The sequence below is a fragment of the Cebus imitator genome, unplaced genomic scaffold, assembly GCF_001604975.1.
Source record: "Cebus imitator isolate Cc_AM_T3 unplaced genomic scaffold, Cebus_imitator-1.0 Scaffold261, whole genome shotgun sequence".
Lineage (NCBI taxonomy): Eukaryota > Metazoa > Chordata > Mammalia > Primates > Cebidae > Cebus > Cebus imitator.
This window is the reverse complement of record NW_016107576.1, coordinates 2,423,281-2,447,117: the sequence shown is the minus strand read 5'-3', so window position 1 is coordinate 2,447,117 and position 23,837 is coordinate 2,423,281. Positions and strand designations below refer to the sequence as shown.

Genomic DNA, 23,837 nt, shown 5'->3' with positions numbered 1-23,837 from the left:
AGCTGCTTAGGTAAGTGGTAAGGGCAGCACTCTAGCCAGTGTGAAGCCCAGAGGGTTTGGTGCAGGAGCATCTGTAGTGGAACATGGCCAGGGATGCCAATCCCCCTATGCTCTCCTTGCTCCCAGAGGAGACTTTAGCCCTAGGGGAACTGTTCCCCTAGGGGAACTTTAGGCCATATGTAAACTCTGCAGGGTGGTCTTCCCTATCAGATGGGCCTGGTCTGATCTGAGATTTCCTTGATACGCTGTCCTCTCCCAGGGCACCCAATGCTGCACTGCAAACAGATTAACCAGGCTGGGTCCCTGGGAGCCTGCATTATAACTCCTGCACTGTTGGACTGTGCCTGACCAGCAGAGCGGCCCTCTGGATATGCAGCAGCCTACCTGTTCCTTCTCCCATTGCAGCATCCCTAGGCCCCATGGCCACTCCCCACATTGCTTTGCCAATGTATGTGTGTGCAGTCAGATCTTGCCTTCCCTGCTCTACCAGCATGCATGTGCACCCTGCCCTGCCACTGATGCTGGCGTGTGTGTACTCCACCTCCCCTCCCTCTGCAATACCGCTATTGCAATCAGGCCCTTGGTAGGCACAGAGCCTTCCAGGCCTCCCCCTGCCAGCACCTCACCCCTATACCAACACTGCCACTGGAATGAAACTAGGCATGAAGAACAGTGGACCCTCTCCCACCCTGAGCAGCCACTTTCACCTACATAAACACACACAGAGGGCACACACAATCCTGCACCTGCCAGTACCTCACCCCTGTGCTAACACCACCACCTGTGCGATCCCCACCTTCCTGAGTCATGCTACCTCTGCCACTGCTGTAAATGCCTGCATGAAGGCTGGTCCCTCAGCACCTGCCAGCACCCTGCCATGCTGCTGCTGCTGCTGCTGCTGCTGCTGCTGGTATATGCAAACAAGGACAGATCCCACGGTTACCACCCTATAATAGCACTTTGTCTGGCACCACCCATTGGAGTGGTGTGACCAGAGGTCCAGGAACTCAGCTCCTTTCAGTGTAGTGGCTACCCAACCTTGAGGAGCCAGAGAACAAAGTCAAGGCCCAATATCAGTTACTCAGAGTTAAAGCATATATTTCAGGGTTGTGAGTTGAGCCTTGGCCCCTTAAAATCTTGCAGAAATGAGATGAGTTGACTGAGCCAAACTTATACCACGATAAAACCCTCAAGTTCATCAAATAGGATAAAAGAAAAAAAAACATTCAAAGGACAGCAACTTCAAAGACTGAAGGAACATCAGCCCTCAAAGATGAGAAAGAACCAGTATAAGAAGAACTCTGACAACTTAATAAGCCAGAGTGCCTTCTTTCCTCCAAATGACTGCACTAGCCCTGCAGCAAGGCTTCTGAACTGGACTGAGATGGCTGAAATAACAGAAATAGAATTCAGAATACGAATAGGAACAAAGATCATTGAGATGCAGCAGTAAGCTGAAACCCAACCCAAGGAAGCTAAGAATCACAATGAAATGATACAGGAGCTGACAGACAAAAATAGCCAGTATAGAAAGGAATGTAAGTGACCTGATAGAGCTGAAAAAAAAATAAGAATTTCATAATGCAGTCACAAGTGTTAAAACAGACCAAGCCAAAGAAAGATCTCAGAGCTTGAAGACTGACTTTCTGAAATAAGACAGACAAGAATGAGAAAAAAGAATGAAAAGGAATGAACAAAGCCTCTGAGAAATATGGGATTGTGTAAGGAGAATAGATCAATGACTCATTGGTGTTGCTGAAAGAGATGGTAAGGATGGAAACACCTTAAACATATTTCAGGATATCGTACATGAGAAACTTCCCTAACCTAACTAGAGAGGCCAACATTCAAATCTAGGAAATACAGAGAACCCCAGTAAGATACTTTACAAGAAGATCATCCCCAAGACATATAATCCTCAGATTTGCCAAGGTTGAAATGAAAGGAAAAATGTTAAAGGCAGCTAGAGAGAAAGGTCAGGTCACCCAGAAAGGGAAGCCTATCAGACTAACAGCATACCTTTAAGCAGAAACCATACATGCCAGAAGAGACTTGGAGTCCATGTTCAACATTCTTAAAAGTAATTCCAACCAAGAATTTCATATGCAGCAAAACTAAGCTTTGTAAGCAAAGGAGAAATAAGATCCTTTTCAGACAAGCAAATGCTGAGGGAGTTAGTTACCATCAGACCTGCCTTACAAGAGCCCTTGAAGGAAGCACTAAATAGGGAAAGGAAGGACTGTTACCAGCCACTACAAAAACACACTTATGTACACAGACCAGTGATACTTTAAAACAACCAGGCTAATAAGTCTGCATAAAAATCAGCTAACATCATGAAGATAGGATCAAATCCACATATATCAATACTAATCTTGAATGCAAACAAGCCAAATGCCTCAATGAATAGAGTGGCAGGCTGTATAAAGAACCAAAACTCAATGGTATGCTGTCTTTAAGAGATCCATCTCACATGCAATGACACACATAGGTTCCAAATAAAGGGATAGAGATAAATCTACCAAGCAAATGGAAAACAGAAAAAAGCATGGGTTGCAATCCTAATTTTGGACAAAACAGACTTTAAGCCAGAAAATATCAAAAAGACAAAGAAAGGCATTATATAATGGTAAAAGGTTCAATTCAACAACACCTAACTATACCAAATATATATGCATTTAACACAGAAGCAACCAGATTCATAAAGCAAGTTCTTAGAGACCTTCAAAAAGACTTAGATTCCCATGCCATAATAGTGGGGTACTTTAACACCCCACTGACAGTGTTAGACACATCACTGAGGAAGAAAATTAACAAAGATATTCAGGACCTGAATTCAGCACTGGATCAAATGGACCTGATAGACATCTACAGAACTCACCATCCAAAACAACAGAATATACATTCTTCTCGTCATCACATGGCACATACTCTAACATCGACCACACAGTTGGACATAAAACAATCCTCAGCAAATGCAAAAGAATTGAATTCATACCAACCACTCTTTTGTACTACAGCAAAATAAAATTAGAAATAAAGGCTAAGAAAATTGCTCAAAACTATGCAATTATATTGAAATTAAATAACCTGCTCCTGCATGACTTCTGGGTAAGTGGTGAAATTAATGCAGCAAGAGTTCTTTGAAACTAATGAGAACAAAGATATGAATATCAGAATCTCTAGGACACAGCTAAGGCAGCCTTAAAAGGAAATTGATAGCACTAAACACCCATATCAAAAAGAAGTATCTTACTTTAACAATCTAATATCACAGCTAAAAGAACTGAATAACCAAGAGAAAACTAATCTCAAAGTTAGCAGAAGACAAGAAATAACCAAAATAAGCACTGAACTGAAGGAGATTGATACATGCAAAAATTGTTCAAACGATCAACGAATCCCAGAGCTGGTTTTTTTGAAAAAAATAAAATAGACTGCTAGACTATTAAAAAAAAATTTATATAAACAGAATTAGAAACAACAAAGGTATATTACCAGTGACCCCACAGAAATACAAGTAACCATAAATGCCTCTCTGAACAAAATCTAGAAAATTTAGAAGAAATGGATAAGTTCCTGGACATACACACCTTCCCAAAAATGAACCCAGAAGAAATTTCATCCCTGAACAGACCAAAAATGAGCACCAAAATTGAACCAGTAATAAATTGCCTACCAACCAAAAAAAGGCCAGGACAAGGCAGATTCATAGTCAAATTCTACTAGATGTACAAAGAAGGGCTGGTACCATTCTTACTGAAACTATTCCAAAAAATTGATGAAGGATTCCTTTCTAACTCATTATATGAAGCCAGCATCAGCCTGATACTAAAACCTGGCAGAGATACAACAACAACAAAAAAAGAAAACTGTATGCCAACATCCTTGATGAACATTGATGCAAAAATTCTCAACAAAATACTGGCCAACAGAATCCAGCAGCACATCAGAAAGCTTATCCACCATGATCAAGCAGGCTTTATCTCTGCGATGCAAGGTTGTTTTAACATGTGCAAATCAATATGTGATTCATCACATAAACAGAAATAAAGACAAAAACCACGATTATCTCAATAGATACAGAAAAGCCTTTTGATAAAATTCAACACCCCTTCATGTTAAAAACTCTCAACAAATTAGGCATTGAAGAAACATACCTTAAAATAATAAGAACGACCTATGATAAATACATAGCAAACATTATACTGAATGGGCCAAAGCTGGAAGCATTACCCTTGAAAAGCAGCATGAGACAAGGATGCTCTCCTTCACCACTTCTATTCAACATAGTATTGGAAGTCCTGGAGAGAGCAATCAGGCAAGAGAGAGAAATAAAGGGCATCCAAATAGAAAGAGAGGGAGTCAAACTATCCTTGTTTGCAGACAACATGATTCTGTATCTAGAAAACCCCATAGTCTTGAACCCAAAGCTCCTTCAGCGGATAAACAACTTTAGCAAAGTTACTGATCATCTTTTGATGATGCTAGGTAATTATATCTGTAAGATCCTCAGATCCTCTGACACCAGTTAGATATCCAACAATTCAATTTAGTTCTGACAACAGCTTACCAGAGTTAGCATCAGTCTCCACAGTTTTTAAGACAGAGTCTCACAAGACTTCCCACACTTCAGATGCCAACCAAAAATAAGATGCCCAGACCACGCACACTTCTGCTGGGCAAACTATAATCTCAGGGGTTCCCATAACCCATCCTCTCAGATTTAACATTTTACTAGAATGGCTTACAGAACTCAGGAAAACATTTACTTACTTTTACCAGTTTATTGTAAAGGGTACAACTCAGGAACAGCCTAATGAAAGAGAGACATAAGGCAAAGAATTAGAGATGGGGAATGCAAAGCTTTTATGCTCTATCCTGCCATACCACCTTCCCAGGAAATCAATATGTTTGCTAACAGAAGCTCTTCAAATCTTGTTCAAGAGTTTTTATAACCCAATTTCCAGCCCCACCTCCCTCCCCTCTGTGGCAGAGGCGGTAGGTGAAAGTTTTGACCACTTCACACCACGTCAGCTGCTAACACCTTTACCCATGCCATCATCACCAATGGCATGGACTAGGGAAGACCAGCAGAGTAGACTCAACTGGTATCCCTGTTTCCCCTTGTCCCCAACCCCAAACTATTCTCCACATGACAGTCAGAACTATCCTACAGTATAACTGGATGATGCTATTTGCCTGCTTAGAACTCTTCAATGAATATTCAACACAATCAGAATAAAATCCAACCAAAATCTTTACCAATGAGGCCTTACAGAATTGGCTCCTATTAGCTCTCTGATCATATTCCTGACACTTAGCCTCATTCAGCTATTCCTCAAAGAATGAATCAAGGCCTCTGGATTTAGTGAACCGCTGTTTTTCAATGTTTTCATCAGGAATGCCAAAGTAGTGATTTTTAATTCTAGCATTCTTTCTTTAGTAGCTCTTTCTTTAAAAAGAAACTTCTCTTTATCAACAATTTTGTTATTCTGAAGTTCAATTCTGTAAGGAAGGGATACATTTTGAATTACGGTCAATATGATTTGCTGATTATATATATAGCGTGAAAGAGAAGAGTCAAAGGTAATTCTAAGGCTTGAGCAGTTGAACAGCTGGTATTATGGGAGCTCTCATCTGCTGTAATGAGGAAGAACTTGTTTTCGGGTTTTTCTTTGTATGTTTGATTTGGTTTCAGCTGGTAGGAGATCACAACTTTTCATTAGCCCTTTTAAAGACTCAACATTTGGCTTTGTTAATTTTCTCTATGAACCACATTATATTTCATTGATTTCAACTCTATTATTTTCTTCTTTCTGCTTATTCTATCTGTAATTTGCTCTTCATTTTCTAGCTGAAGGTGGAAAGCTAAACCACTGGTTATTAACCTTTTTACTATTCTAATATTAGCATTTAAAGTTATAAAGTTTTCTTTAAAAACATTTAACTGCATCTCACAAAATTTGATATGTTACATTTTCATTATCACTCAAATATATAATTTCTTTTTTGACCTGGTTATTTAGAAGTATGTTGTTTTCTTTATTATTTTTTTAATTCAGTTCCATTTTGATCAGAGAGCACAATGGTAAAATTTAGTCTTTTTAAAATTTACCAAGGCATTTTATGGCCCAACGTTTGACCTATTTTTGTCAACATTCTACATATACTTCAAAAGATTGTGTTTTGCATTTATTTGGTGTGGTGTTACATAAATGTCAATTAGATTATGGTGATTAATGGTGGTGTTAACCTCAGGTCAGATTTCCCCTTCCCCCTTATATTTTTCTGTGTCTAGAAGATTTTATATATACTGGATATTGTGGATATGTTGAAGGATGTTAGACTCTGTTACATCATTTGAAACCCTCTGAAGATTGTTCATTTTTGTTCTGTAGGTAGTTAAATGACAGGTTCATCACCTTAAATTTACAGGTTTGGTAACTTTTTACTAAAAAAAAGTCACCTTAAACTTATAGTTTTGGTAAATTTTTAAAGGACAGATTTGTTTGTTTTGCTCTTAGTGTGAGTCTCAGTCTAAGTATCTCATATTTACTTCTAAAGCATGGGCCTTCCATGTTCTTCTAAAAGAATGTGGCTAAAACCCCAAACTGTTTCCCCTGTGTTGACCAGCAACTGATATTTATGTTCAATTATGTTAGCCTCCCACCTGCTTCTGCTGAGCTCTTTGGGGTCTACCTCATATAAACACGTTAGTGTCAGCCAAGGATTCAAGAATCTATATCCAGCATTTTGGGGAAACTCCTTTCTTTTCTTCCTCTTCTTACCTTTCCTATCCTCTGCTCTGCTCTCTTTTCCTTTCTTTCTCTTCCTTCTCTCTCTCTGTCCTTGGTTTCTTCTTTCTTTTCCTCTTGCTTTTAATTTTCTTCCCTAATTTACAGTCAATCCAGCAGCACCTTACTCTGACCTCTGACACCATTAGCAAAAGGTCTATTTCTGCTTTGAGTGATTTTAATAATAATTGTTTTTAGTCCTGTTATTTTTAGTGCTGACTACTAATACCTTTATAATCCACAGAGAATTTGGTCCTAAAGTTCATTATTATTAATCCGATTTTACAGAGGCGAAATCTCAAATTGAAAGATTAACTGAATTGTTTGGCAATTTCACTCTAAATCCCAAGGCTCTTTTGATTATATTGAGTGGACTCTAAGATAAATCTGTTCTAACATGTTCATGGGTCTTAATACCTTGGAGAGTTTTCCTCCCTAGACCAAGGGCCCTCTGGAGAGTCAATAACACTCTAAAAGACTTAACTCTGATAAAAAATTATTTTAAACTCTAGCAGATCAGTGGGATAGTTGGAACTTTGAGTAATGAAGAATAGGCAATTTCCTTTTCTTCTTACTCATAATCAAAAGGATATATACTTCCTTTAACAAAAGTCATGTAGAAGTAAGTGGAAGTCAGTACTGAGGTTCAGAGTCAGTTATGATTAATTAGTGAATTTATAAGAATTGTATAAAGTTCCAAAGAGGATTTGAAAAACTAAGTAAGATGAAAAGTGAGATAAGAGTCCAACAGTTGATACAAAATTAGGAAGAAAATAAGAAATTTTGGAGTTTTCTCCTTTAATACAGAAAAGTATACTCTACTTCCTTGATATTTTAGGTCAGGTTCACATTATTCAATAGTCTGCTGCATGCATTTGATATTAGGATCAGCCCACAGTTAGCCAAGTTAAGAGAATTTCCTCCTTACTGACTTGAAATTCCCATTCTAAAACATGAGTTGATCAATTTGTGTAGAATAAGAAGAAATTTGACATATATGTGTCAAATTTGTTGCCCAGATCTATAAAACATGTGAATAAGAAAAAAGACCCTTTTGAAATCGAATTTTTATTGCTTAATTGATTTCTTTTGCCCACTCTATCAATTTTTATTATATTTTTTCCCATAATTAATATATATATTATATTATTATACTTTAAGTTCTTGGGTACATATGCAGAACATGCAGGTTTGTTACATAGGTATACAATTACCATGGTGGTTTGCTGCATCCATCACCCCATCATCTACATTAGGTATTTATCCTAATGCTACCCCTTCCCTATCCCACCTCACCCTGCTATCCCTCCTCTATCCCCCAACCCCATAACAGGCCCTCGTGTGTGATGTGTCCCTCCCTGTTTCCATGTGTTCTCATTTTTCAACACACACTTAAGAGTGAGAACATACAGTGTTTGGTTTTCTGTTCTTGTGTAGGTTTGCTGAGAATGATGATTTCCAGCTTTATCCATGTCCCTGAAAAGGACATGGACTCATCCTTTTTTATGGCTGCATAGTATTCCATGGTGTATATGTGCCACATTTTCTTTATCCAGTCTATCATTGATGGGCATTTGGATGGGTTCAAAGTCTTTGCTATTGTGAACAGTGCCACAATAAACATACATGTGCATGTGTCTTTATAATACAAGGATTTATAATCCTTTGGATATATACCCAGTAATAGGATTGCTGGGTCAAATGGTATTTCCATTTCTAGAACCGTAAGGAATCACCAAACTGTCTTCTACAATGGTTGAACTAATTTACTCCCCCACTAACAGTAATACATGTGCATTGTAATGTTTTGGAAAATATTTAAACTTGGAATGATATCTTAGAATTTTAACGAGCATTGTAAGCAGTTTTACTAAAGTAATAGTCTTTCAAAGCTAAAAATAATTCAATATGTCACAAAAATGGAATAGATAATATATCTTTACCTAGGTCCTTCAAGAAAAATATTTCAATAGTAGTATAACTTTATATTTATTAGATTAAAAAAATCAACTGTGTTTAGGGAATTTTTAGGAATATTCTCATTTAAAAATAAAGTATACATTAAAAAACTTAATAACCAGTGCCTATCTCAATGTAAAATTATTTTATTTAACATCATATAATATATATAACTTCTGGTAATAAATACCTGAAGATATATGACATATTATATGCAACTTATGCTTCACCAATTGTTTTGTAACTATTTTATCTAGGGTCCCAAAGGAGATCCAGGATTTTCCCCAGGTCAAGCCATTCCTGGAGAAAAGGTAATTATTTGACCATAAAATGAAATTATGGTAATATATTTCAAGCATTTTAAACATTTTAAAACATAGATTTTACTCTATCAGACAGAAGAAAAAACCATAAGAGAATTAATTATTGGATTTTAATGAAGGAAGAACTATTTGAAGAATTAAGTAAATTATATGATCAGGTTCACCGATTTAAATCTTAACATTACTTTTATTAAATGTCTACTTTGGCCTGCCCTGCTATACTATCTGCCAGTGAGGGGGTGGATGGGGTAAAAAAATAGAGCAGGATGTAGTCCTACCTGCAAAGATTTTGCTGTTAATACATATGCACACAATAATATATAAATTTTAATGCCAATTTACATCTTTTTAGAATAGTTTCACATACTTTATGATGTTTCAGTACCACGGTAACTCTCTGTGAAAGAAGCAGTCATCATTATCTTGTGTTCCCATTGAGAAAACAGAATTCGTAGATTTTAACTGACATCACATGGACAGTAAGTGGCAGAGTTAATGATGTATCAAAATTTTCTGACTTCTCATCCAAAATGCTTTTCATTTCATCATAATGCTGTCAATACAAACATATACATATTTAGGTAAAAACCAGTTTTAAAGCAAAGATAACTACAAAAACTTTATTGGAAGAAGGATGATGACTTCTAGTGGGGATAAATACAAATGGAGTCTTAGGAGGACATCTGGGAAGTTTTGTTTAGACAGGTACTTTATAAATATAATGTAATTATGAGATGTTTTTGTTTATATAGTATACTTTCACAAACTTTAAAAATCCCTGAACAATTTTGGTGGTTCCAAAATTGATCTGATCTTATTGGCTTACAGAAACTGTCATAAACTTTAAAGAAAATCATGTAATTACTGTACAGATACTATATGAAAGAATAAATCCTCAAAAATTATTTTGTTTTTAAATTTTTTACTGATATGCAATAGTTATACATATTTTGGGAGTACATACTTAACATTTTTTAAATCTAAAATTTTAGTAATTTTACCATGGTGGTGGAACTGAGTTCACTGAGTCTAAATAACTTGGAACAGAAGATTGTTACTATAAACACAGTATTTTCATTACTGTCCTAATTATTGCAAAGACAAAATTCTGCAATTTGAGAAACACAAGTACCATATTTTAAAATATCTAAATATAATACACTTGATTTATTAACTTAAAATTTAGGAATTAGAGGCCCACTCAGTTTTGGTGACTATTTTAAGTAAAACACCTATATTAAACATTCATATTTATATATAATGCTTGGTTTTTTCTTTCCCTGGGGCTTCTCTGAGCAAAATATAGGGTGATTCAATATGGAAGTTCAGACTTGGAAGCATGACAGTCTTCTTTTTACTTTTTTAGTTACTTATACACTAACTGTGGTTAAAACTGTAAGAGAAACATGCTAATAAATAAAATTTAATAGTATGTTGCCATAGAGCTTTAGTAAAATTCAACTTTTAAAATTAATAGAGGTATTCCTAAAATGGTAAAATTTAAAAATGGTCTCTTAGAAATTGTACTTATATTAAATTGGATTCAAATATACTGAGGAAACAGGAAACTGGTTACACACATACATATGAAAACAAATAAAATACAAACATTAACTTGGTGGAAGTAGAGGGGAATTGGCAAACAATTTTATTTTAACTATTTAGCCATTTTTAACAGTAAATATATGGTTAATAGTGAAAGAGAAAAAGAAAGGGAGGGTTTAGTACTTCACCATGTAACATTCACTCAATAACATCTGTAATAGACCATACACAAGTTTCTACGCCCTTTTAGTGCTTAAAAAGAGCATGCATAGTTTTTAAATGGTGTAAATTTTTGCTTTCCCATAAGACAGGTGAGATGACATTGACATCATCATCATCACGATCATCATTATCACCCTCATTTTCCAGATGGAGGCATCTGAGGAGGAATTAAATGATTCCTTCATGACTAAAGCTAGTGGAAGAGGACCAGCCTCTAGTCTCTCTTTCCTGGCATGGTTTTCTCTTCTAAAAAGGCAGTGCTAATCGGTAAAGCCTAGCCTGTTGGAGCCAAGCACATGATGGACCTCCCAATCAGTTTTTGCTCGTTACTGCATTCTGTGGAGTTGGCACGGCAGATGGAAGGCACCAGCTCAGCTCCGGAAGCGGAAGTACCCTCTGTGTGTCACGTGAACCTAGTTGGTCCCACCACAGCCCTTGAGATTCTCTTTGGGCCTCCCAGCAGGCTACAGGTCCTCACAGAAATAGAGTAGGGGTGACACGTTAACAGCTGCTTCACAGAGTACTTGCAGACTTTTTAAGGAAACTACTTTCTTTCTTTCTTTTTTTTTTTTTTTTGAGACAGTTTCAGTCTTGCTTCCCAGACCTGAGTACAGTGGTGTGATCTCGACTCACTGCAACCTCTGCCTTCCGGGTTCAAGCGATTCTCCTGCCTCAGCCTCCCGTGTAGCTGGGATTACAGGAGACAGTCACCATGCCCAGTTAATTTTTTGTATTTTTAGTCGAGACAGGGTGTCACCAAGTTGGCCAGGCTGATTTTAAGCTCCCGGCCTCAAGCAATCCACCTGTCTCGGCCTCCTCAAATGCTAGGATTACAGGCCTGAGCCACGGCGCCCAGCCCTACTTTCAATTTTTAAGGCATGGTAGACCTTGGGCTGAGGTGAAGTTTGATAGCAAGGGCATTCTTACAGAAAAGAATATCAGAGAAAAAAGATCAAGGATATGGAGGTGGGAAAATACAGTCCAGTTATAATGCCCTAGAAGAGGTAAGAAAGTGTGTGAAGCCTCAGAAACAGGCTTAAAAATTGTGAAGACTGGAAATGACTGTAATAAGAGCTGATGTCCAAGATTAAAGGTAGCTTTAATTTTCAAGAGAACTCTAATTTTCAATTCTCTTTCATGACATTAAACTTCTGTGTTTTATTTATAGGGTGATCAAGGCCTTTTTGGATTAATAGGCCCCCCTGGTATGCGAGGTGATAAGGTAAGATGGAATTTTACTTATTTGCCTTTTTCTTCAGGGATGCTTGTTCTGAAATATAATTGAATAATATATGGATCTTGGAGGTCTTCAACGGCTATGATCTCATTTTGAAGTTGAGCCTAAATCTAATGTTTTAAAATTCCTTTTCTCAGCAAAATTAGGATGCCATCATCATCCTGGAAAGTGGTGCCAATAAAAGGTAGAATCTTATGAAAAAATAAAAGAAGGCCCTTCAATTAATGATGGGCACAGAATTCACTTGCGAGAAAAAGTCAGTCATTGATAGAACATTGAAGCTTTCCTTTTTTAAAACTATATCAGGGAAATGACCCACTTCTGAGACCTTAAAGTCACTTTGTAACTTTTATATGCCTAAAGGGAGGTTTACTTGCTTATAGGTAATACATATGGATTTGTTAAGGGGTTCTCATTTTATTGGGAAATAATAATCTCTATCTCGATGTATATACAGATGTGAGGCTTGAAGGGTAGGATGAAAGTGAGGATTGGGGATAGCTAGTTAAAAAGCAGTACTCGTGCATATGACTCAGCTTTTTGTGAGGTAGAAAAGAGTACTGACACAGCTACAATACTTATTTTATAAAATAGATCTTGTAGTTTCCTGGCTTAACAGAAATATAAATTCTTTTCCATCTGTTCTGCTTGTTTTTTTCCCAAACACTAAGTTATTGATTTTCTACAGGGAATAAGGAAAAAAAAGTTTCTTTCTAAGGTGTTAAGAGCACCAAAATATTATAGAACAGTATTTGACTTGATGTGGTTATCTAAACACATATAATAGTGAGCTGTGTTGTCGTCTTAGTGTTTCATATTATTTTCCTCTTGGGAGACTTAGGTTGCAAGGGGTATTCAGGCCCTGGTTGCTTGGTTCAAATCCCATTTGCCGTTTTATAGGTTCCATCAACTGTGGGCAGGTTGCTTAAATTTAAACTTCAGTTATCTCATTTGTAAATTGTGAAGATAGTACTATCCACTTCATAGGGAGTTTGGGGGAAGATAGAATGGGATAATCCTTGCAACACAGTGTCACATAAATAGTCATTCCTTAATAAATGTAAACCATCAGCTATTTATCTGGTTTTGGAAATAATCCTGACCTCTCTGGCTTTCTTTCATGACCCCTGTTACAGGGCTGAATTGCAAAATGCTGAAAAAGTACTCGTGAGAGTATTTTATCTTCAATGACCACACCATTATTTTAATGTCCTTCAGACCAGTCTTCAACCTAGATGTTAGTTAGAATCTGGTAACTCCCTTTAGATTGTTGCTTGCTCCCAAGGAGAGATGAAACTGCAGAGTGAGCATTTCTGACAGAATTAATCTTGATATACAGTCGCGAACTGTTTATTTAGTGCTACTGAGTGTACATCTGACTACTCATATCTCTTAGGAGATTCTACTGACACAGAACATCAAACAAAGAAGACCTCATAATATGGACATGATCTCAGTTACTTTAGCTGATACTACATATACAGTTATTTCATCCTATGTAGTGACACTGTACATGACAGAAGAAAAAACTAGTCATTACTTTTTGTGGTTAAATGATGTCTGTGGTTCATGAAATTAGCACTACAGAAAGGAATATACTAAGTAAATGTTGAGTAGTTTTTGTGTAGAAGAAAATATAACATGCAACCTCTGGGCATAAATATTATTTATAGACAAAAGAAAAAATACTTTGATTTTAACTATTAGAGCAGAGATTATCATTTTATCTTCGAAGTTGTACTTGCTTAAAGCAGAATTACTAACTTTCAGAGACCTGTGTACATGTTATATGGCCCAGCAGTATTTTAAAATATTAAGAATATATTGTTTTTGGTCTATGTAGTATTATTTTGAATTCTTTTTTCTAGTAAAGTCATATAGCAACATACTAGGCCATGAATTGAATATCTTTTACAGATTTCTTGTTTCTCTTATATGATTTTTTAAAACCTTTTCAATTTGGCTTTTATTATTAGCTGTTAGAAATAGACCCTATAGAAGTCAGGGATCTTGGTGTATTATCAATTAGGAGCCATTGTAGGATCCTCTCTAGGCAAGGTTTAGTTGAAACTATTTAGAAAGTGACTTACTTTCTGATAGAGAAAGAATCCCTGACTCACTGTGATTTGACAGTAGTTCAGAGTAGTGTTGAAACATTTGAGATTATTTTGTAATATTTCTTGGAATATTTTCCCCCTTTTCAGAGTGTCTCTACTAATGGAAACTGTATACAAATTTTTGAAAAACAAGTATAACTAGGAAAAGTATATAATAGCTCAATTGAAACCTAAACTAATTCTCCACCTAGCAGGCTTGGGACAAGTTTGTATCATAATCTGTATGGTATGTCTTACTTTAATATGAGTATACAATAGAAATACATTCAAAATGAACTTGATATACTATTCCTATGGTTTGTATGAAAGAGGAAAGGACAAGACTCATGATTAGGTACACTGTTCAGGTAAATTGTGAACCATTTATTTTTTATTGAATTAACTAATTTTATTCATTTTTGGACCACTTAAGGCACTCACAGAATTTCTTACTGCAAACAGGATCCATGCTAGGAGACCCAAGAATACTGGCTCCAATTAGCTGTATCCTAGGGACTCCTCCTTTTCCTTCATCCTTGCAGTTCTCCCGCAAAGTGCTGGATGAATTCTTAAGATTTAAGTTATTTATTTTCTAAGTGAGAAAAACACGATAAGCCCAGAGAAGTTAAGGTAATTCTTCAGGGTCACTTTGAAAGTGATAGTAGGATCCTGAAATCACTGTGCTTTTAACTGTTCAGTGCATGTTATAAGAGATGAAAAGATACTTAGGTTTTGGTTAATACAAAGTAATTATATCTTTTTATCTGTTACACTATTTTATGAATTACTGTTGTAACTATTACTACTAACATTAAAAGTAGCTATTTTATTTATTTATTTTGTTTGTGTGTGTGTGTGTGTCTTTTTTTAAAAATACATTTTATTACACTTTAGGTTCTGGGGTACGTGTGCAAAACATGCAGGATTGTTGCATAGGTACATACGTGGCAATATGGTTTACTGCCTCCATTCCCCCCATCACATATATCTGGCATTTCTCCCCATGTTATCCCTCCCCAACCTCCCTATCCCCTGCTGTCCCTCCCCTATTCCCCCATAACAGACCCGAGTGTGTGATGCTCCCTTCCCTGTGTCCATGTGTTGTCATTGTTCAACACCCACCTATGAGTGAAAACGTGCATTGTTTGATTTTCTGTTCTTGTGTCAGTTTGCTGAGAATGATTTCCAGATTCATCCCTGTCCCTACAAAGGACACAAACTCATCGTTTTTTATGGCTGCATAATATTCCATGGTGTATATGTGCCACATTTTCCTTGTCCATACTGTCATCAATGTGCATTTGGGTTGGTTCCAGGTCTTTGCTATTATAAACAGTGCCGCAGTGAACATACGTGTGCATGTGTCTTTATAATAGAATGATTTATAATCCTTTGGGTATATACCCAGTAATGGGATTGCTGGGTCAAATGGAATTTCTATTTCTAGGTCCTTGAGGAATTGCCACACTGTCATCCACAATGGTTGAACTAATTTACACTCCCACCAAGAGTGTAAAAGTGTTCCTATTTCTCCACATCCTCTTCAGCATCTGTTGTCTCCAAATTTTTTAATGATCGCCATTCTAACTGGTGTGAGATCGCCATTCTAACCACATTGGTATCTCAACGTGCTTTTGATTTGCATTTCTCTAATGACCAGTGATGATGAGCATTTTTTCATGTTTGTTGGCCTCATATATGTCTTCTTTTGAAAAATGTCTGTTCATGTCCTTTGCCCACTTTTAGATGGTTTATCTTTGTTTTTTTCTTGTAAATCTGTTTTAGTTCTTTGTAGATTCTGGATATTAGCCCTTTGTCAGATGGGTAGACTGCAAAAATTTTTCCATTCTGTTGGTTGCTGGTTCACTCTAATGATTGTTTCTTTTACTGTGTAGAAGCTCCAGAGTTTAATTAGATCCCATTTGTCTATTTTGGCTTTTGTTGCCAATGCTTTTGGTGTTTTAGTCATGAAGTCCTTGCCTGTGCCTATGTCCTGAATGGTTTTGCCTAGATGTTCTTCTAGGGTTTTTATGGTGTTAGGTCTTATGTTTAAGTCTTTAATCCATCTGGAGTTAATTTTAGTGTAAGGTGTCAGGAAGGGGTCCAGTTTCTGCTTTCTGCACATGGCTAGCCAGTTTTCCCAACACCATTTGTTAAACAGGGAATCCTTTCCCCCTTGCTTGTTTTTGTCAGGTTTGTCAAAGATCAGCTGGTTGTAGCTGTGTGGCATTGCCTCCGAGGCCTCTGTTCTGTTCCATTGGTCTATATATCTCTGTTTTGGTACCAGTACCATTGCTGTTTTGATTACTGAAGGCTTGTAGTATAGTTTGAAGTCAGGTAGTGTGTGAAGTCAGTATAGTGTGAAGTCAGCTTTGTTCTTTTTGCTTAGCATTGTCTTGGCTATGCAGGCTCTCTTGTGGTTCCATATGAAGTTTAAGGTGATTCTTTCTAGTTCTGTGAAGAGAGTCATAGGTAGCTTGATGGGGATAGTGTTGAATCTATAAATTACTTTGGGCAGTATGGCCATTTTCACAATATCAGTTCTTTCTAACCATGAGCATGGAATGTTTTTCCATCTGTTTGTGTCCTCTCTTATTTCCTTGAGCAGTGGTTTGTAGTTCTCCTTGAAGAGGTCCTTTACATTCTTTGCTAGTTGTATTCCTAGGTATTTTATTCTCTTTGTAGCAATTGTGAATGGCGCAGTCTGTTCTTGATTTGGCTCTCTTTAAGTCTGTTATTGGTGTAAAGAAATGCTTGTAATTTCTGCACATTGATTTTGTATCCTGAGGCTTTGCTGAACTTGCTTATCAGTTTCAGGAGATTTTGGGCTGAGACGATGGGGTCTTCTAAATATACAATCATGTCGTCTGCAAATAGAGACAATTTGACTTCTTCCTTTCCTAATTGAATACCCTTTTTTTTTTTCTTGCCTGATTGCTCTGGCTAGATCTTCCAATACTATGTTGAATAGCAATGGTGAGAGAGGGCATCATTGTTTAGTGCCAGATTTCAAAGGGAATGCTTCCAGTTTTCGCCCATTCAGTATGATATTTGCTGTAGCTTTGTCATAAATAGCTTTTATTATTTTGATATACATTCCATCAATACCTAGTTTATTGAGAATTTTTAGTATAAAGGGCTGTTGAATTTTATTGAAGGCCTTCACTGCATCTGTTGAGATAATCATGTGGTTTTTGCCTTTGGTTCTGTTTATGTGGTGAATTGCGTTTATAGACTTGGCGTATGTTGAACCAGCCTTGCATCCCCGGGATGAAGCTTACTTGATTGTGATGGGTAAGCTTTTTGATGTGCTGTTGCAGTCGGTTTACCAGTATTTTATTGAAGAATTTTGCATCTATGTTCATCATGGACATTGGCCTGAAGTATTTATTCTTTTTTCGTTGAGTCTCTGCCGGGTTTTAATATCAGGATGCTATTGGTCTCATAAAATGATTTGGAAAGGATTCCCTCTTTTTGGATTGTTTGGAATAGTTTCAGAAGGAGTGGTACCAGCTCCTCTTTGTATGGTAGAATTCGGCTGTGAACCCATCTGGACCTGGACTTTTTTTGGTTGGTAGGCTATTAACTGCTGCTTCAACTTCAGCCCTTTTATTGGTCTATTCAGGGTTTCAACTTCTTGCTGGTTTAGGCTTGGGAGGGTGCAAGTGTCCAGGAATTTATCAATTTCTTCTGAGTTTGCTGGTTTGTTTGCATAGAGTTGTTTGTAGTAATCTCTGATGGTCGTTTGTATTTCTGTGGCTACGGTGATGATACCCCCTTTATTGTTTTTTATTGCATCTATTTGATTCTTCTCTGTTTTCTTTTTTTATCTGGCTAGCGGTCCATTTTGTTGATCTTTTAAAAAAAACAGATCCTGGATTTATTGATTTTTTGAAGGGATTTTTGTGTTTTTGTCTCCTTCAGTTCTGTTCTGATATTAGTTATTTCTTGTCTTCTGCTAGCTTTTGAATCTTTTTGATCTTGCTCTTCTAGCTCTTTCAATTTTGATGAAAGGCTGTCAATTTAAATCTTTCCTTGCTTCTCATATGGGCATTTATTGCTATAAATTTTCCTCTAGACACCACTTAAATGTGTCCCAGATTCTGGTACATTGTATCTTCGTTCTCACTGGTTTCAAAGAACATCTTTATTTCTGCCTTCATTTGATTGTTTATTCAGTCAACATTCAAGAGCCAGTTGTTCAGTTTCCAGGAAGTTGTGTGGTTCTGAGTTAGTTTCTGAATTCTGAGTTCTAATTTCATTGCACTGTAGTCTGAGAGACGGTTTGTTATGATTTCCAGTCATTTGCATTTGCTGAGGAGTAATTGACTTCCAATTACATGGTCAGTTTTAGAGTAGGTGCGATGTCGTGCTGAGAGGAATGTATATTCTGTGGATTTGGGTGAACAGTTCTGTAAATGTCTATTAGGTTTGCTTGGTGCAGATCTGAGTTCAAGTCTGGATGTCCTTGTTAATATTCAATCTTATTGATCTGTTGAATATTGACAGTGGAGTGTTAAAGTCTCCCACTATTATTTTGTGGGAGTCTAAATCTCTTTGTAAGTCATTAGGAGCTTGCTTTACGTATCTGAGTGCTCCTGTATTAGGTGCATATATATTTAGGATAGCTCTTGTTGCATTGATCCTTTTACAATTATGTAATGCCCTTCTTTCTCTCTTTTGATCTTTGTTGGTTTAAAGTCTATTTTATCAGAGACTAGGATTGCAACTCCTGCTTTTTTTTGCTCTCCATTTTCTTGGTAAATCTTCCTCCATCTCTTTATTTTGAGACTGTGTCCTTGCACATGAAATGGGTTTCCTGGATGCAGCACACGGATGGGTTTTGACTTTTTATTCAATTTGCCAGTCTATGTCTTTTGATTAGGGCATTCAGCCCATGTATATTTAAAGTTAATATTGTTATGTTTGAATTTGATCCTGCCATTTTGATGCTGGCTGGTTGTTTTGCCCATTAATTGACACAGTTTCTTCATTGTGTCAATGCTTTTTACCATTTGGTGTGTTTTTGCAGTGGCTGGTACTGGTTGTTCCTTTCTAGGTTTAGTGCTTCTTTCAGGAGGTCTATTAAGGCAGGCCTGGTGGTGACGAAATCTCTCAGCAATTGCTTGTTTGTAAAGGATTTTTTTGTCCTTCATTTATGAAGCTTAGTTTGGTCCTATATGAAATTCTGCATTGAAAGTTCTTTTCTTTAAGGATGTTGACTATTGGCCCCCACTCTCTTCTGGCTTGCAGGGTTTCTGCAGAGAGATCAACTGTAAGTCTGATGGGCTTCCCTTCTGAAGCCTGTTTCTGTCAATTCATCAGACTCATTTTTCATCCAGCTTTTTTCCTTTGCTGGTGATGAGTTGTGATCCCTTGGAGGGGGAGAGGCATTCTGGTTTTGGGTGTTTTCATCCATTTTGTGCTGGTTTCTTTCCATCTTTGTAGATTTATCTACCTGTGGTCTTTGTAGTTGGTGACTTTTGGATGGGGTCTTTGAGTGGATGTCCTTTTTGTTGATGTCGAAGTTATTTCTTTCTATTTTTTAGTTTTCCTTCTAACAGTCAGGACCCTCTGCTGTAGGACTGCTGGAGGTCCACTCTAGACCCTGCTTGACTGGGGATCACCTGGGGCGGCTGTAGAACAGTAAGTGTTGCTGCCAATTTCTTCTTCTGTTATCTTTGTCCCAGAAGGATACCCGCCATATGTCAGCCTCTCCTTTATGAGGTGACTCTTTGGATATGCTGGGGTCAGGGAGCTCCTTGAGGACATGGTCTGTCCCTTATAGGAGCTCAAGCACTGAGCTGTGAGCTCCATTGTTCTATTCAGAGCTGATGGGAAGATACATTTAAGTCTGCTGCAGCAGAACTCATAACTGCCCTTTTTCCCAAGCACTCTGTCCTGGGAAGGTGGGGCTTTGTTTATAAGTTCCTGACATGCTGCTGCCATTTTTCAGAGCTGCCCTGCCCAGCAAGGAGGTAGCCTAGTCACAGTCTGCCAGCAGAGGCATTGCTGGGCTTCTGTGGGCTCTGCCCAGCTGCTGTTTGAACTTCCTTGTGGTTTTGTTTATAGAGGTGTAGTTAGAACTGCCTCAGTAATTGCAGTCTGCCTCGGTAATGGCGGATTGTCTTGGTAATGGCGTACTGCCTCAGTAGTGGTGGACTACCTCGGTAATGGTGGACGCCCTTCTCCCAACAGAGCTGGATCATCCCAAGTCTAGCTGCACTTGCTGCGAAACTCTCAATCCAGAGCATTTCAGATTGCTTGTCTTTGTGGGGATAGGACTTGCCAAACCAGATCACCTGGCTCCTTGTTTCAGCCCCCTTTTTTTCAGTTGAGTGGGCGGCTCTGTCTCCCAGGCGTTCTAGGTGCCAGTTAAAACGGCTACCCAGATTTGTAAGTTTTTGTGCGGAGACCCGCTGCACTGGCTGAAACAGCTGTGCTAGAAACTCGTGGCACTTTTCAGCCTGGGAATCTCCTGGTCTGTGGGTAGCAATAACTCATTTGGAAATGTGGTTTTCACTTGCCCTCTGCATTGTTCTCGCTGAGAACTGCACTCCAGAGCTGTTCCTATTTGGCCATCTTGGCTTTTTTCAAGTAGCTGTTTTATTGTGTGCAGTATTCTAGTCTGTCTGCTGAGCTGTTTCTTTTAATCTTTAAAACAACTCATTGAAGCCAGGAGCAGTTTCACACACCTATATTTCTAACTACTTAGGCGGCAACAGCAGGAGGATTGCTTGAGTCCAGGAGTTCCAGGCTGTAGTGCAGTATGACCCTCCTGTGAGTAGTCACTGCCCTCCAGCCCGGGTATCAGCAGAGTGTTTTTAAACAAACAACAACAAAACAACCCATTGAGACAGACCATGTTTGGTATGTCATAAATAAGTTAATTGAGGTGCATAAGGGTTAAATCGCTCTTTCAAGGCCATGCAACTATTATTTGGAAGATTCAAGACTCAAATCCAGGCCTGTTTGACATATATGACTGTGCTCTTAATAATTTGGGCACTGCTTCTCTATTAATTAATTTATTATTTAACACCCATAATGCAAATATTTGTTCACTTAATAGTGCCTTGTAAATTCTGTAGGCTTGCATTTTTGTCAGTTTGTTTGGTTTAGGTCTGCCTCTATTATTTCAAATGACCTATCTTTAAGTTCAGAAATTCTTTCTTCTGCTGGGTCTAATCTATTGTTCAGGCTTTTGATTGTATTTTTTATTTCATTAATTGAATTCTTTAGCTGTGGAATTTCTGTTTGGTCTTTATTATGATATCTATCTCTGTTGAATTTCTCATTCAAATCATGAATTGTTTTCCTGATTTTGTTGAATTGTCTGTGTTCTCTTTTATCTCACTGAGTTTCCTTAAGATTATTATTTTGAATTCTTTGTTTTGGTATTTCATGTATTTTTTATGATTGATGCCTGTTACTAGAGAATTATTCTGTTCCTTTGGAGGTGTGATGTTTCCTTGGTATTTCATGTTTGATGTGTCCCTACAATGATTTCTACATATGTGGTAGAAAAATTACCTCCTTTAACTTTATGTAGTGGGTTTTCTAGGGAAGGACTTATTCATCTGAATGAGTCTTAGGGTGTTGTTTTGGTGGGGTATATTGGCTTTGGTTCTAGATGGACACGGTAATGTAGCCTCCATGTAGCTTCTTTAGTTGTAATCTATGCTAGTAACATTTATGCATGTCTCAGTAGCCTAGGCTAGGGGAGTTTCTGGTGGTGACAGTGAGGCATTGTCAAGGATGGGCTTGCCAGGCTGTTTCTCAGGTCAGGGGAATGTGCATGTAAATGGTAGGGCAGCCAACTTGGGGCTGAGATTGTGGCCATGGGTCTGTTTCTCTGGCCAGAAGCATGTTAAGTCAATATTTGTTAGATACTGTTATTAAGTATATCTTACTACCTCTAGCATGTTGCAAGAGGAAGTAAAATACTGTTTTTCATGAAAGCCAAGGGAACAAATATAGTTTTGGATGATAGATAACAATGACTTCATTATTCTTTTTCTCTGGAAAGTATCTGTAAACATTAAAAATTTTCTGATATAAACCAAACTCAGGTAATTCTTAAAGTCTTCTGCAAGAAAGTTATGTGAAACACACAACTCATAAAGACTGTTGAGGTAAATAAATAGAAGATTAATATGAAAAAAAGACTTCAACACTAAGAGTAAAATTGAGATAGAGAACACAAGCAAATTAGCAGCAGTATTCTCTTCAGTCTTTAATAGATTTTTTTGGTTTGCCTCTTTGTTTTTCCCCTTTTATCCATCCATTCCCATTTTTTGAAACTAATATTAACATTTTTAACAAGCAATATGTTTTCTCTAGATTGATTATATTGCCTTAACTAAGCCAACTTCATGTAACTCTTATTTTCCTAGGAACTGAAGCATATTTTTACTTCTTACTGTCTGAATTTTTGCCAAAAAACAGATAAATTTGATCCAGAGTCCATGCTTGGTTGGATGGAAGACAAGAGTCCTAATTCTGAGTTTGGAATCAAGATGGATTTTTTAAGTTTTTTAATATGGCCAATCAGTTGCTATATTAAAATGGGAAGCCTTCTATTTATAACTATTGGAACATTAGCAATCCAATCAATTGAAACAGTTTTTCTAGGTTCAAGAAGATAAGCCATATAAAAGTTAAGCACCTCTTAGCACACAGCTCAGGGCGGTTGTGAAATATGATGCACCACATTTTAAAACAGATTTTTGTAAATTATATATGACAGTATTTTTCTGAATATTGAAAAATCCTCTCACTTTAGTGATAATTATAAATCAATATGAATTTTTATTTCGTTTTGAGAGAAATATTTCAATTTTTTTAAAGGAAGCTTTCCATTGCATAGGAAGTACACAATAAATATCTGTATAAAGTTGGACAGAAATGAAGAACCAAAAGCATCAAGTGGAATGCACTCTGACTTATCGGTCACCCAAAAAGTATACAGCTCTTCATAAACTTTTTAAAGTAAGGATAGTACTGCAGAGCTCTACCAATACTGAATATAGATAAGCACAATGACCAAAAAAAAAAAAAAAAAATCAGAGTTGGCATAAAAATCAGCGCCTGAAGAAAGAAAATGAAGAATTCTGCTCTTCTGTAGCCAGCTCTATAGATCATCCGTCACCAGCTCATTATTCCTACAGAAGCTGTAGAGCTGTGTTTCACTTCGAGTTGTTCCCCAATTCAAGTGTAGTACTGAGTCTAATACAAATGCTGCTGTTTGAGGGTTGTGCTGCCACCACTGTTCCCATCTGTGCAATCTACCATGCACTAATGGTAGGGGAAGCTGAGAGCAAAGTATTACAGTACTGAACTCTCCAATAGGCAAACCAGTGGTTGCCAAAGTGGGGTAGTTTTGGGGACTTTGCAAACTTCCCTGTGTCCAAAAAGATATTTTCCTTAGTCTGGCTTATATGATTGAAATTCCAACACTAATGACAAATGCATTTGCCTAAAAGTATTTCAGTTTCAGGAAGTCTTTTTAAATGTTTCTGTGTCCTCAGAATAAGCTGTTATCTGTGATTTAGCATCATTTTGAGAATTCATCTATCATACTGTTTTTCTATGTGAGAGTGAGGTGAGAGGGACTAGAGATAGATGGGACCAAAGAAAAAGCCAAGTACTACTTAAA

The 23,837-nt window shown here is 37.3% G+C and overlaps 1 protein-coding gene across 5 annotated transcripts in view; it reads left to right on the top strand.

The window, feature by feature from the left end:
• COL24A1 (collagen type XXIV alpha 1 chain) overlaps positions 1-23,837 on the top strand; it is a 376,867-nt gene that overhangs the window by 44,998 nt on the left and 308,032 nt on the right. For all 5 annotated transcript variants that reach the window (XR_005195651.1, XM_017499851.2, XM_037728289.1 and 2 more), the window contains exons 6-7: positions 9,014-9,067; positions 12,015-12,068. Coding sequence is in view for 4 of the 5 variants with exons in the window: in XM_017499851.2 (XP_017355340.1) it covers positions 9,014-9,067; positions 12,015-12,068 (108 nt within the window). In the remaining variant the exon portion in view is untranslated. The remainder of the gene's footprint in view (positions 1-9,013; positions 9,068-12,014; positions 12,069-23,837) is intronic.